Source organism: Rhinopithecus bieti, unplaced genomic scaffold (genome assembly GCF_001698545.2).
Source record: "Rhinopithecus bieti isolate Rb0 unplaced genomic scaffold, ASM169854v2 scaffold_83126, whole genome shotgun sequence".
Lineage (NCBI taxonomy): Eukaryota > Metazoa > Chordata > Mammalia > Primates > Cercopithecidae > Rhinopithecus > Rhinopithecus bieti.
This window is the reverse complement of record NW_016830431.1, coordinates 314,143-327,526: the sequence shown is the minus strand read 5'-3', so window position 1 is coordinate 327,526 and position 13,384 is coordinate 314,143. Positions and strand designations below refer to the sequence as shown.

General features: G+C 43.6%; 1 protein-coding gene across 7 annotated transcripts in view; it reads left to right on the top strand.

The window, feature by feature from the left end:
* The window catches only part of DRC9 (dynein regulatory complex subunit 9), a 68,537-nt gene that overhangs the window by 52,704 nt on the left and 2,449 nt on the right, over positions 1-13,384 (top strand). For 5 of the 7 annotated variants that reach the window (XM_017865489.1, XM_017865488.1, XM_017865487.1 and 2 more), the window contains 2 exons: positions 10,924-11,055; positions 11,961-12,062. In XM_017865489.1, the coding sequence (XP_017720978.1) occupies positions 10,924-11,055; positions 11,961-12,062 (234 nt within the window). Of the gene's footprint in view, positions 1-10,923; positions 11,056-11,960; positions 12,063-13,384 lie in introns of those variants that run through there. The other 2 variants (XR_001884042.1, XM_017865492.1) reach the window with 2 other exon arrangements.

Below are 13,384 nucleotides of genomic sequence, written 5' to 3'. Positions count from 1 at the left end.
AGGGAGGGAGGGAGGGACGAAGGAAGGAAGGAAGGTAGGAGGGAGGGAGGGAGGGAGGCTGGCCCAGGACAATATCCAAAAAAGAAATAAACTGGAAAGGTGGGGGCGGGAGGGGAAGGAGCCTTCCCAGGGGTAAGATTCAGGCCTCATTGGAGAGGGTATGGCTGTGGCCCACTGGATGGCAGCAGTGTTTGCTGGGTTGCCTTGGGCCAGAGCTGGCTCACAGCTAGCTGGCAGGATAAGGCTGGCAAGCAGGAAACTGTGGACCTTGCTGTTTGTTTGTTTGTTTGTTTACTAATCTGGATGCGTACTCAATTGGGGGGAAAAAAAAGAACAAAACTTTTTTTGTCCATTGAGATATTTTTTCTCCTTTAATATGTTAATAGAGTAGAATACATTGAGAGAGTTGCTGATTTGAGTCATCCTTAAATTCCTGGGATAAACCCCACTAGGTCACAATGCGTTAGGCCAGCAGGAATCCTCCTGCATGGTCTCCGTACAACGTGTGGGTGGACAAGTGCCACCGGGTGTCCCCGCACATGCCGCTGGCGACAGGAAACGGGGCAGCGCCCTCCTGTCGCGCCTCCACCGCCCTCTACTGACGCAGCTTAGCATTTTGTCAGCTGGCAAGAAAAACGTTCCTAGCAAGCATCCACCTTCACCAAGAAAGGTGAATTTGGAGCTGACAGGCAATAAATTGTAATTGGCACAAATGAGTTTTTCTTTAAATTATCAAGTGTGAGGTTTACTCTGTAGGTTTCTGGTAGACAAGCTTTATCAACTTCAGGAAGTATCTTTTGTTCTTGTTAAAAGTTTGTTTTCTCAACAAAATGAGTACTTGATTTTGAGATGGATTTTTTTTCATTAATTGAGATGATATCGTTTTAATATGTTAATAAAGTGAAATACATTAATAGATTTGCTGATGTTGGGTCATCTTCAAATTCTTGGGGTAAACCTTACCCGATCATAGTGTGTTGTTCCTTTTTTTTTTTTTTTTTTTCTTGAAATGGAGTTTTGCTCTTGTCACCCAGGCTGGAGTGCAGTGGTGCAATCTCGGCTCGGTGCAACTTCTGCCTCCCGAGTTCAAGCGATTCTCCTGCCTCAGCCTCCCGAGTAGCTGGGATTACAGGCGCCCGCCACCATGCCCGGGTAATTTTGTATTTTTTTAGTGGAGACAGGGTTTTCTCCATGTTGGCCAGGCTGGTCTTGAACTCCTGACTTCAGCTCATCCACCTGCCTTGGCGTCCCAAAGTGCTGGGATTACAGGCGTGAGCCACCGTGCCCAGCCTGTTATTCCTTTAATAGACTGCTAAAAAACTGATTTATAGACTTAAAACATTTTTTTGTATTTTGAGCTTTTTTTTTTAATTTTTAATTTTTGTGGGTACATAGTAGGTGTATACACTTATGGAGTGCATGACGTACTTTGATGCAGGTGTGTGATGCGTCGGAGTCACATCAGGGGAAATGGGGTATCCGGCACCGTCAGCCTTTATCCTTTGTGTTACAAATCATCTAGTTATACTCGTTTGGTTCTTTTTAAATTTACAATTAAAGTATTGACTATGGTGACTCTGTTTTGCTACTAAATACTGGGTCTTATTCATTCTTTCTACTTTTTTGTACACATTAATCATCTCCACGTCCTCCCCATCCCCCACTACCTTCCCAGCCTCTGGTAATCACCCTTTCACTCTCGATCTCCATGAGTTCAATTGTTTTCATTTTTAGCTCTCACAAAGAAGAACACGTGAAGTTTGTCTTTCTGTGCCTGGCTTATTTCACTTAACGTAATGACCTCAGTTCCATCTATATTGTTGCAAATGACACAATCTCATTCTGGGCTGAATAGAACGCCATTGCTTATATGTCCCACCTTTTTAAGTTATTTATTTATTTATTTATTCCTTTTTGAGAGGGAGCCTTGTTCTGTTGCCCATGATCTTGGCTCACTGCAACCTCTGCCTCCCAGTTCAAGCAATTCTCCTGTCTCAGCCTCCTGAGTAGCTGGGATTACAGGCACCCACCACTACGCCTGGCTAATTTTTGTATTTTGGTAGAGACGGGGTTTCTCCATGTTGGTCAGGGTGGTCTCGAACTTCTGACCCCAAGTGATCCACCCACCTCGGCCTCCCAAAGTGCTGGGAGTACAGGCGTGGGCCCCCGCGCCCGGCCTCACCTTTTTTTTTACCCATTCATCTGTTGGTAGACACTTACATTGCTTCCAAATCTTGGCTATTGTGAACAGTGCTGCAATAAGCATAGGAGTGCAGACATCTCTTCAACATCTAATTTCCTTTCTTTTGGGTATACACCTGGCAGTGGGAGTGCTGGATCATATGGTAGCTCTATTTTTAGTTTTTTGAAGATCCTCCAAACTGTTCTCCATAGTGGTTGTGCTAATTGACGTTTCCACCAACCCACACCGTACAAGGATTCCTTTTTCTCCACATCCTTCCCAGCATTTGTTATTGTCTTCTTTTAGATAAACGCCATTTTAACTGGGGTGAGATGATGTCTCATAGCTTTGATTTGCATTTCTCTGATGATTAGTGATGTTGAGCACCTTTTTATGTGTCTGTTTGATGTTTGTATGTCTTCTTTTGAGAAATGTCTATTCAGATCTTTGGCCCTTTTAAAATACATATATATATATATAGAGAGAGAGAGAGAGACGAGGTCTCACTATGTTGCCTAGGCTGGCCTTGAACTCCTGAGCTCAAGCAATCCATCCTCTAGCCTAGGCCTCCCAAAGTGCTGGGATTATAGGTATGAGTGATTACACTCGGTCCTTTTGGCCCATTTTTCACATTATTAGATTTTTTCCTATAGACTTGTTTGAACTCCTTATATATTCTGTTTATTAAACCCTTGTCATATAGGTAGTTTGTAATTATTTTCTCCAGTTCTGTGGGTTGTCTTTTCACTTTGTTGATTGTCTTGTTTGCTATGCAGAAGCTTTTTATTTTCTTTCTTTTTTTGGCACAGTCTTGCTCTGTCGCCCAAGCTGGAGTGTAGTGGCACAATCTTGGCTGACTGCAACCTCCACCTCCTGGGTTCAAGCGATTCTCGTGCCACAGCCTCCCGAGTAGCCGGGACTACAGGAGTGCACTGCCATGCCCAGCTAATTTTTGTATTTTTAGTAGAGGTGGAGTTTCACCATGTTGGCCAGGCTGGCCTTGAAGTCCTGGCCTCAAGTGATCCACCCGCCTCAGCTTCCCATAGTGCTGGGATTACAGGCGTGAGCAACTGCACCTGGCCTGTGCAGAAGCTTTTTAACTTGATATGATCCATTTGTTCATTTTTGCTTTGGTTGCCTGTGCTTGTGGGGTATTACTCAAGAAATCTTTGCCCAGTCCAATGTCTTGAAGAGTTTCCCCAGCGTTTTCTTTTAGTAGTTTCATAGTTTGAGGTCTTAAATTTAAATCTTTAATCAATTTTGATTTAATTTTTGTAAATGCTGAGAGATAACTGTCTAGTTTCATTCTTCTGCATATGGATATCCAGTTTTCCCAGCATCATTCATTGAAAGGACTATCCTTTCCCCAGTGTTTGTTCTTGGTACCTTTGTCAAAAGTGAATTCACTATAGATTTATTGATTTGCTTCCGGGTTCTCTATTCTGTTCCATTGGTCTATGTGTCTGTTTTTATTCCAGTGCCATGCTGTTTTGGTTACTATAGCTCTATAGTATAATTTGAAATCAGGTAATGTGATTCTTCCAGTTTATTTTTACTCAGGATAGCTTTGGCTATTCTGGGTCTCTTGTGGTTCCATATCAATTTTAGGATTGTTTTTCTATTGCTGTGGCGAATGTCATTGGTATTTTGATAAGGAGTGCATTGAATCTGTGGATTGCTTTGGGTAATAATGTACATTTTAACAATATTGATTCTTCTAATCCATGAACATAGAATATCTTTCCATTTCTTTTATCATTTTTTCTTTTGTCCTCCCTGTGTATTTTCAAATAGCCTATCTTCAAGCTCACAAATTCTTTCTTCTGCTTGATCACTTCTGCTCTTGAGACTCTGATGCCTTGTTAAGTATGTCAGTTGCATTTTTCAACTCAAGAATTTCTGTTTCTTTTTAATTATTTCAATCTCTGTTAAATTTATCTGATAGATTTCTGAATTCTTTCTCTGTGTTATCTTGATTTTCTTTGAGTTTCCTCAAAATGGCTATTTTGAATTTTCTGTCTGAAACGTCACATATCTTTGTTTCTCCAGGATTAGTCCCTGGTGCCTTATTTCATTTGTTTGGTGAGGTCATGTTTTCCTGGATGGTCTTGATGCTTCTGGATGTTCATTGGTGTATGGGCATTGAAGAGTTACGTATTCATTGTAGTCCTTGCAGTCTGGGTTTATTTGTACTCATCCTTGTGAAGGCTTTCTAGGTATATGAAGGGACTTGAGTGTTGTGATCTAAGCTGTACCTCATTAGGGAACACTCCAAGCCCATAATTCCGTGGTTCATGCAGACTTGTAGAGGTATCACCTTGGTGGTCTTAGATAAGATCCAGAAGAATTTTCTGGATTGCCAGGGAGAGACTCTTGTTCTTTTTCCTTACTTTCTCCGAGAGTCTCTCACTCTTTGCTGAGCTGCCTGGAGCTGAGAATGGGGTGACACAAGCCCCCTGGTGACCACCACCACTGGGACTGTGCTGGGTCAGACCTGAAGCCAGCATAGCACCTGGTCTCACCTAAGGCCTGCTGTAACCACTACCTGGCTACCGCCTATGTTTGCTCAAGGCCCTAGGACTCACTCTACAATCAGCAGGTGGCAAAGTCAGCCAGGTTTGTGCCTTCCCTTCAGAATGGCGAGTCCCCCCAGGCCCTGGGCGGGTCCAGAGATGCTGTCTGGGAGCCAAGGGCTGGAGTCAAAAACCTTAGAAGTCTACCTTGTGCTCTAAGCTCCTGCAGCTAAGCTGGCCTTCAAGCCACAAGACAAAGTCCTTCCTACTCTTCCATCTGCTTTCCACATGCAGAGGAGCCTCTGCTCATGGCCATGACCACCACAGGCCCATGGAGAGTGCCGCCAGGCTACTACTGATGTTCACCTAAAGGCCCAAGGACTCCAGTCAGCTTGTGGTGAATGCTGCCAGGCCTGGGACTTACTCTTCAGGGGAGTGGGCTACTCTCTTGCCCAGAGCAGGACCAGAAATACCATCCAAGAGTCAAAGCCTTGGGCCGGGGGCGGTGGCTCATGCCTATAATCCCAGCACTTTGGGAGGCTGAGGGGGGTGGATCACCTGAGGTCACAAGTTTGAGACCAACCTGGCTAACATGGTGAAACCCCGTCTCTACTAAAAATACAAACATTAGCCAGGCATGGTGGCAGGTGCCTGTAATGCCAGCTACTTGGAGGCTGAGGCAGGAGAATCGCTTGAACCCCAGAGGTGGAGGTTGCAGTGAGCCAAGATCATGCCACTGCACTCCAACCTGGGTAACAGAGTGAGACTCCATTTCAAAAAAAAAAGCGTCAAGGCCTGAACTGGGGACTCCAAGAGCCTCTTGGTGCTCTACCCCATGGTAGTTGAGGTGGCACCTAAGGTGTAAGACAGAGTCCTCTTTTACTTTTTCCTCTGCTTTGTTCAAGTAGGAGTCTCTCACCATAGCCACTACCATGTCTTCGAAGCCAGCACATCTCAGAGTCTCGCCCAAGGCCCATGGTGTGCTCCTGCGAATCACTGCTGGTTATTCAGGGCCAGGGGCTCTTTCGTCAGTAGATGATGAATCCTGCCAGGACTGGGTCCTCCCTACAAGGCAGCGCGTTCCCTTCTGGCCCAAGGTGTGTCTAGAAATGCCACCCAGGAGCTAGGCCTGGAGTAGGGGCCTCATGACTCTGCCCATTGCCCTATTCTCCTGTGGCTGAGCTGGTATCCAAGATGCAAGACAAAGTCCTCTGTACTCTTCCCTCGCCTCGAACAGAAGAAGGGGAAATCTCTTTTAGAGGCGAGCTGCACTGCCTGAGGTTGGGGCATGGGTGATACAAGCACTCCCTTAACCACCCCGGCTGGTGTCTCACTAGGTCCCAAGTCCCCCAAGGCCACAGGCATCAGGACCAGGACTTGCCTAAGAGTTGTAGTCCTCCTGGCCTAGACCCCCTTTTCAAGTATATTTAGGATCCCAGAGCAGTGTAGCCTGTGATGGTGAGGCTTGCTGGGACTCGGGTCCCACCGCTGGGCTGGGCGGTTCTCCTCTGGCTGGGGCTGGTCTCAATGCTTCCTCCATGGGTGGGCATCACCCGAGTTCAACCCGGTTTTGCTTTCCACCGTGACGGAAGCACTAGGTTCAATGCACAGTCACAGGCGCCGTGCCCTCCCTCCCACAGCTGCTCAGATTCCCACCCTGTGCCATGTGGCTGCTGTCAGGGGATGGAGGAGGGGTGTCGTCAGCAATTCAAAACCGTCTTTCCTACCCTCTTCAGTGCCTTTTCAGCAATACGAAGTTAAACCAGGTACTGCGATTGCTTACCTGATTTTTGGTTCTTATGAAGGTGCGTTTTTGTATAGACAGTTGTCAAACTTAGCGTTCCTGGGTGGCAGGGGTAACTGTCAGTGGAGGCTTCTGTTTGGCCATCTCGCTCTGTACTGCCGCTGCTTCCTTTTTATTAATTTTCATTTTTCTTTTTTTCCTTTTTATATCTCATCTCTCCCTTATTTTGTGTTGTCTTGTGGCATTCTTGGGTAAACATAAGATCAATACCATGGATTTTTAAATTTTTTAAATTTTTCTTTGAGACAAGGAGCTCACTGTTTGCCCAGGCTGGTCTTGAACTCCTGGGCTCAAGCAATCCTCCCACCTCAGCCTCCAAGTAGCTGGGATTATAGGCACATGCCACCACAGCCAGCCTCGACTTCCACTTTGTATTTATATATTCCACAAGTGAGATTAACCTATAGGTTTATTTTTTGGTGCTGCTTTATGGTATTGCTATCAGAGTTCTGCTAGCTTGGCAGCATGAATGGGAAGCTTTCCATCTTTTTATGCTCTGAAACCTAAAAATACAAATAAAACAAACCAGATTATTATGATGATTTTATTTTTTTAGCTAATGCCTTCTTCAGTGAAAACATTATCTGTTCCTTGAAGCTTGATAAAATTCAATCATAAAGAATTTTTTCTGGTTATATTTAAGTGGAGCTATTCAACTGTAAAAAAAAAGATTATTGATCTTTTATCTCTTTTTGAGTCTTTTTTGTAACTTATGTCTTCCTAGAAAATAATCCATTTCATCTAAACACTGATTTCAAATTTATTAGCATAAAGCTATGCTCTATCATTTTTGTTTTTTTTACAATTTTAAAGTCCTTTATTTCTGTAGTAATGAAACCTTTTTCATTAATTTTTTTTTTTTTTTTTTTTTTGAGACGGAGTCTTGGTCTGTCGCCCAGGCTGGAGTGCAGTGGCCGGATCTCAGCTCACTGCAACCTCCGCCTCCCGGGTTCACGCCATTCTCTTGCCTCAGCCTCCCGAGTAGCTGGGACCACAGGCGCCCGCCACCTTGCCCGGCTAATTTTTTGTACTTTTAGTAGAGACGGGGTTTCTCCATGTTGGTCAGGCTGGGTCAAACTCCCAACCTCAGGTGATCCACCCACCTCGGCCTCCCAAAGTGCTGGCATTACAGGTTGAGCCACCACGCCCAGTCATTTTTTTTTACTTTTTCATTTTTTTTTTTTTCACAATGCATCCCAGTGGCAGTAATTAATATCTTCTCTCTCTCTCTTTTTTCTCTTGAGACAGGGTCTTGTTCTGTCGCCCAGGCTGGAGTGCAATGGTGTGATCTCGGTTCACTGCAACCTCTGCATCCCGGGGTCAAGTGATCCTCTTGCCTCAGCCTCCCAAGTAGCTGGAACTACACGTGCATGCTACTGTGCCAGGCTAATTTTCCTATTTTTTGTAGCGATAGGGTTTTGCCATGTTGCCAAGGCTGATCTCAGACTCCCGGATTCAAGTAATCCACCTGCTCGGCCCCCAAAATGCTGGCTGGGATTATAGCGTGAGCCACAGCACCTGGCCAATATTTTCTACCTAATTACTCACCTAAACAGATAAATCAATTCATTTAAAATTAAGATTTTTATATCATTACTATAAAAGGAAAAACCAGTATCACCTTCCATAAATATAAGTCAGTATAAATAGGCTGGGCATGGTGCCTCACCCCTGTAATCCCAGCAATTTGGGAGGCTGAAGTGGGTGAATCGCGTGGGAGTTTGAGATCAGTCCAAATGAGACATAATGAGACCATCACTACTAAAAAATACAAAAAAGTAGCCTGACATGGGGTTGCACACCTGTAGTCCCAGCTGCTCAGGAGGCTGTGATGGGAGGATGACTTGAGCCCTGGAGGTGAAGGCTGTAGTGAACTAAGATTGTGCCATCGTACTCCAGCCTGGGTGACAGATCCAGACCTTATCTCAAAGTAAATAAATAAATAAAATAACTTAAATGGAATTACAAAAAATACCAAATGATGTTATTACCTTGTAGCCAGACCTTTTTGCCTGTCTGGAGCCTGTTCCCTCTTTATTTATTTATTTTTTATTTAAGTGTTAACAAGAGTAAGAAAGAGAAGACGTAAGAGATGTGATAGCATCAAACTGACATGTTGCTCTAACATAATCAGAATTTTTTTTTAAGCGACTGGGTCTCATTCCATTGCTCAGGCTGGAGTGCAGTGGCATAATCATACTCACTGCACCCTCAAATCCTGGGCTGAAGTAATCACCCTGCCTCGGCCCTGAGTAGCTGGGACCACAGCAGCCACCACATCTGGCTTTTTAAAAAACATTTTGTAGAGATGGGGTCTCACTATGTTGCTCAGGGGGGCCTCAAACTCCTGGCCTCAAGCAGTCCTCCCACCTCTGCCTTCCAAACCGCTGGGATTACAGGCACAGGCCACCCCACTCAGTGTAATCACAACGACTGACTATAGCCATGTTTTAAAAACATTCTAAGCTACGTGCCACCTAAGGAACCTGTCCATGTCTCACTCTTGAGGTGCATCGTCCGGGAGTCTGCAAGTTACACAGTTCTGTTCTTTAGGGGTAACCTTTAAATTTTTTGTTTCTAGCAAGTACACAAATATGGAATGCTTCACGAATTTGTTTGTCACTCCTGCGCAGGGGCCATGCTAATCATCACTGTGTTGTTCCAATTTTGGTGTATATGTTACTGAAGTGAGCACAACTCTTAAAATTTTAACATATATTTTTATACTTTTAAAATTTCTCTGTCTAGAGTTAGTCAATGTTTATACCTTCTTTAGCCTTTGTTAAGGCAAAGACTTCACTTACCTCTTCTCTCCTCTTCATCCCATGTTGAAATCATTCATTTTATATGTAAATATATAAAGTGATAATATATATGCAGATATATTATATATATATATATATATGTGCACTGTGGGTGTACTTTACAAGGATTATCTTATTTCAGCATCACAACAACCCTCTGAGGTTTGTACTATTACTGTAATAGTAATACTGTACTATTGGCCAGGTATAGTATTTTATATATGAGGGAACCAGAGGCTTGGAGAATTTAAGTAAACATTCTTTCAGTGCCACAGCTGTGCCCTTTCAACTGTGCTATCCTGCCTACTTTGGGATTTTAATTCTGAGTTATGATTTATGATTAAAAAGTATCACATAGCTTAAATACATGTTTTACTGGTTCCCTTCCATTTCTTATCTCCTTCATTTTATTTTGCTACAGTAGTACATCCTTGAATAACTCTCTCAGAAAGATTGAGTATAGTCTTTCTTTCCCTTACATTTGAATGCTGGGTTGGCTATGTGTAGAATCTTTGATTCACATTCATTTTCTTTTCTTTTTTTTTGACGGAGTCTTGCTCTGTCACCCAGGCTGGAGTGCTGTGGTGCAATCTCAGCTCACTGCAAGCTCTGCCTCCCGGGTTCAAGCGATTCTCCTGCCTCAGCCTCCTGAGTAGCTGGGACTACAGGCGCCCGCCACCACACCCGGCTTTTTTTTTCTTTTTTTTGTATTTTTAGTAGAGGTAGGGTTTCACTGTGTTAGCCAGGATGGGCTAAATCTCCTGACCCTGTGATCTGCCCACCTCAGCCTCCCAAAGTGCTGGGATTATAGGCGTGAGCCACCGTGCCGGGCCCTACATTCATTTTCTTTTAGAATTTTGAAGACATTGTATCCTTCCTGACTAGGATTTAGTGCTGTCAATCAAAGAGCTATCTGATGCTATTCCTTATCCTTCAGACTTTTCTACATGCCTTTTCTTTCCTCTTCACTGCAACTTCCCTTATCCAGACATCTAGATGACCCTCCTCCCCATTTTTTTTTTTTTGAGACGGAGTTTCACTCTCATTGCCCAGGCTGGAGTGCAATGGCGCGATCTGGGATTACCGCAACCTCCGCCTCCTGGGTTCAAGTGATTCTCCTGCCTCAGCCTCCCACATAGCTGGGATTACAGGCATGCGCCACCACGCCTGGCTAATTTTGTGTTTTTAGTAGAGACGGGGCTTCTCCATGTTGGTCAGACTGGTCTTGAACTCCCGACCTCAGGTGATCCGCCCACCTTGGCCTCCCAAAGTGATGGGATTACAGGTGTGAGCCACCGCGCCTGGCCCTCTATTTTTAAATTGACTAACATACAAGTAAAATGTGTTAAGTACTTAGTGTCTAGTTTGATGAGCATTTATGTATACACATTCATGTAACCACCACCCGGATAAAGACAGAACATTTACAGCATCCCAAAGTCTCCCTCACACCTCATTCCCAATCAGAAATCCAACTGTCCACCCAGATAAGTAACTACTGTTCTGACTTCTCTCACTATAGAAAGTTTTGCTTACTCTTGAAACTTTGTAAGTGGAATCATACAGTGCACAGTGTTTTGTGTCTGCCGAATGCCATGTTTTCATGTTCTTTCCAAATAGAAACTTGAGGAGAGGCTAGAGTTCTGGATGGAGAAATATGATAAGGACACAGAAATGAAAGAGAATGAACTAAATGCTCTCAAAGCCACAAAGGCCAGTGACTTAGCACACCTTCAAGATCTGGCAAAGACGGTAAGGAAGGAATGAGGGCGCTCACTGAGGAGGAAGTGGCAACTAAGCTACAGTAGCTGGGTATTGCTATTTTGAGTCAAAATCTTTTTAGATGCTGCTGTAACACTCCCATAGTGCATACTCTGTCCCAGGTGCTACCCGCACAGCCCCTTGAGACAGATACTGTGATTATTCTTACTTTATGACCTCTGGAGACAGTCAGTGATGATTTCTAACAAGTTTGTGATTATGGTTTCATTATGGAATAAGTGCAGAACTTCCTAAATTTCTTTCAAAAGTCAGCTACTGCTGGGCATGGTGATTCACACCTGTAATCCCAGCACTTCGGGAGGCCGAGGCAAGCAGATCACTTGAGATCAGGAGTTTGAGACAAGCCTGGGTAACATGGCAAAACCCCATCTCTACTAAAAATACAAAAATTAGCCATGCATGGTGGCACGTGGCTGTTAATTCCAGCTACTCACGAGGCTGAGGCAGGAGAATCACTTGAACCGGGAGGCGGAGGTTGCAGTGAGCCAAGATTGCGTCACTGCGCTCTAGCCTGGGTGACAGAGTGAGACTCTGTCTCAAATCAAACAAAAAAGACAGCTACTGTATATCTACATTCTCCCAAAGTTTAAAAAAAAATCCATATTGAAGTCATTGATCACACATTAATTCGTATTTTATTTTTTAGGAAAGACAGAACTTAAATTTGAATTATTAAAACTGAAAACGTTTTGGGAACAATTATAAAGTTAGTATGTGAATATTTACACTCTAGGAATCTATTACTTTTTTTCTTTGGTTTATCTTTCGATGGAGCATGTTTTATTCTGAAATTTTATATTAAAAGTGCAGGGCTGGCTGCGCTACAACTTAGTCAAGAGAGTACTGTAATAAATGATGAATGTCTATCTTTGCAGATAAGAGAGTGTGAACAGGTCATCATTGAAGATCGTATAGAAAAGGAGAGGAGCAAGAATAAGATAGAACAGGATCTCTTGGAATTAAAGAGCGTCATAAAGGTAAAGAACCATAATCAGTATCTCGCCATAGCTGGCCTAACACTGAGGAACACAAAAGAATTTCTCATTCATTATCAAACGCATCTCAGTATACCAAGGAACTGCAGATCTGAGAAGCACGGACTTTTGTTATTATTAGAATTTGCTGACACAGTCCATGGTGCAGGGAGATGGTTAACATAGAAAAGGATGTGCCCCCAGCTCTTCATCTGGAGAAAAAGAGTTGGTTAGCGGTGGAAGCAAAACCTAGGCCAAGAGACGAAATATAAGAATACTATGTCTAACCAAAACCAGCTCTTGACAGAATGATTCCTTTTAATAGCCTCCTACTTCTTAAAATCCTGCTTATCCATCAGCCCAGACTATCTGCTGGGTTCTGATACAAGCTGCTTAGGTGGGAAGGATAAGCAGCAAGTTAGAAAAAAAGAGATATTTTAGTTTCATATGAACTTGTGTATATCAGTGATGATGAAACTGGCAGGTCCCAGATCACGTGAAATACTTGTAAGCAAAAACTTAAAGCAGCATCAGCTGGACGGAAACTGTCTGGAGGACAGCCCTTCTCTCTGCAGGCTGAGACCCTAGTGGGTAAACCGTAGTTTGGGTTGTATATTAGGGGTGAACTAAAAGTTTTATATTTACATTCTGGACAGGTATCCAAACCCAAAGTTGAGTTTTCCATAAGGAGTCAGATGTGTAAGTAGCAAGAATTTATCCAGTTTCAATGGTGTTTCCCCATAAAACTTGTCAGTATTCCTGAATTTACAACAGACATGTTAAGAACGAGCTGAAGAGCACGTTTGCTTTTTTTCACTAGTGGATTTGCTTCCAGTCTTTAGGGTTTGGTCTGACTTTAAAGCAGTGGAGACTGTATTGAGAACTGTTATCTAAAAACTAAGACATTCAAGAAAGCTATCTGAATCTTTTTTAAAAGTGCTAGGACAACTGATCTTTTAAGCAATCACTAAAGATATGAAATGCACAAGCCTGTAAGACTCATCTAGACTTATCTGTGCTTTTTTTTTCCTTTTGAGACAGGATCTCACTTTGTCACTCAGGCTGGAGTGCAGTGGTATAATCTCCGCTCACTACAACCTCTGCTTCCCGGGCTCAAGAGATCCTCCCGCCTCAGTCTCCCAAACAGCTGGGACTGTAGGCACAAGCCACCAAGCCTGGCTAATTTTTTTTATCTTTTTTGTATTTTTGTAGAGATAGGGGCTTGCCATGTTGCCCAAGCTGGTCTTGAACCCTTGAGCTCAAAGCGATCTGCCCACCTCAGCCTCCTAAAGTGCTGGGATTACAGGCATGAGCCACCGCACCTG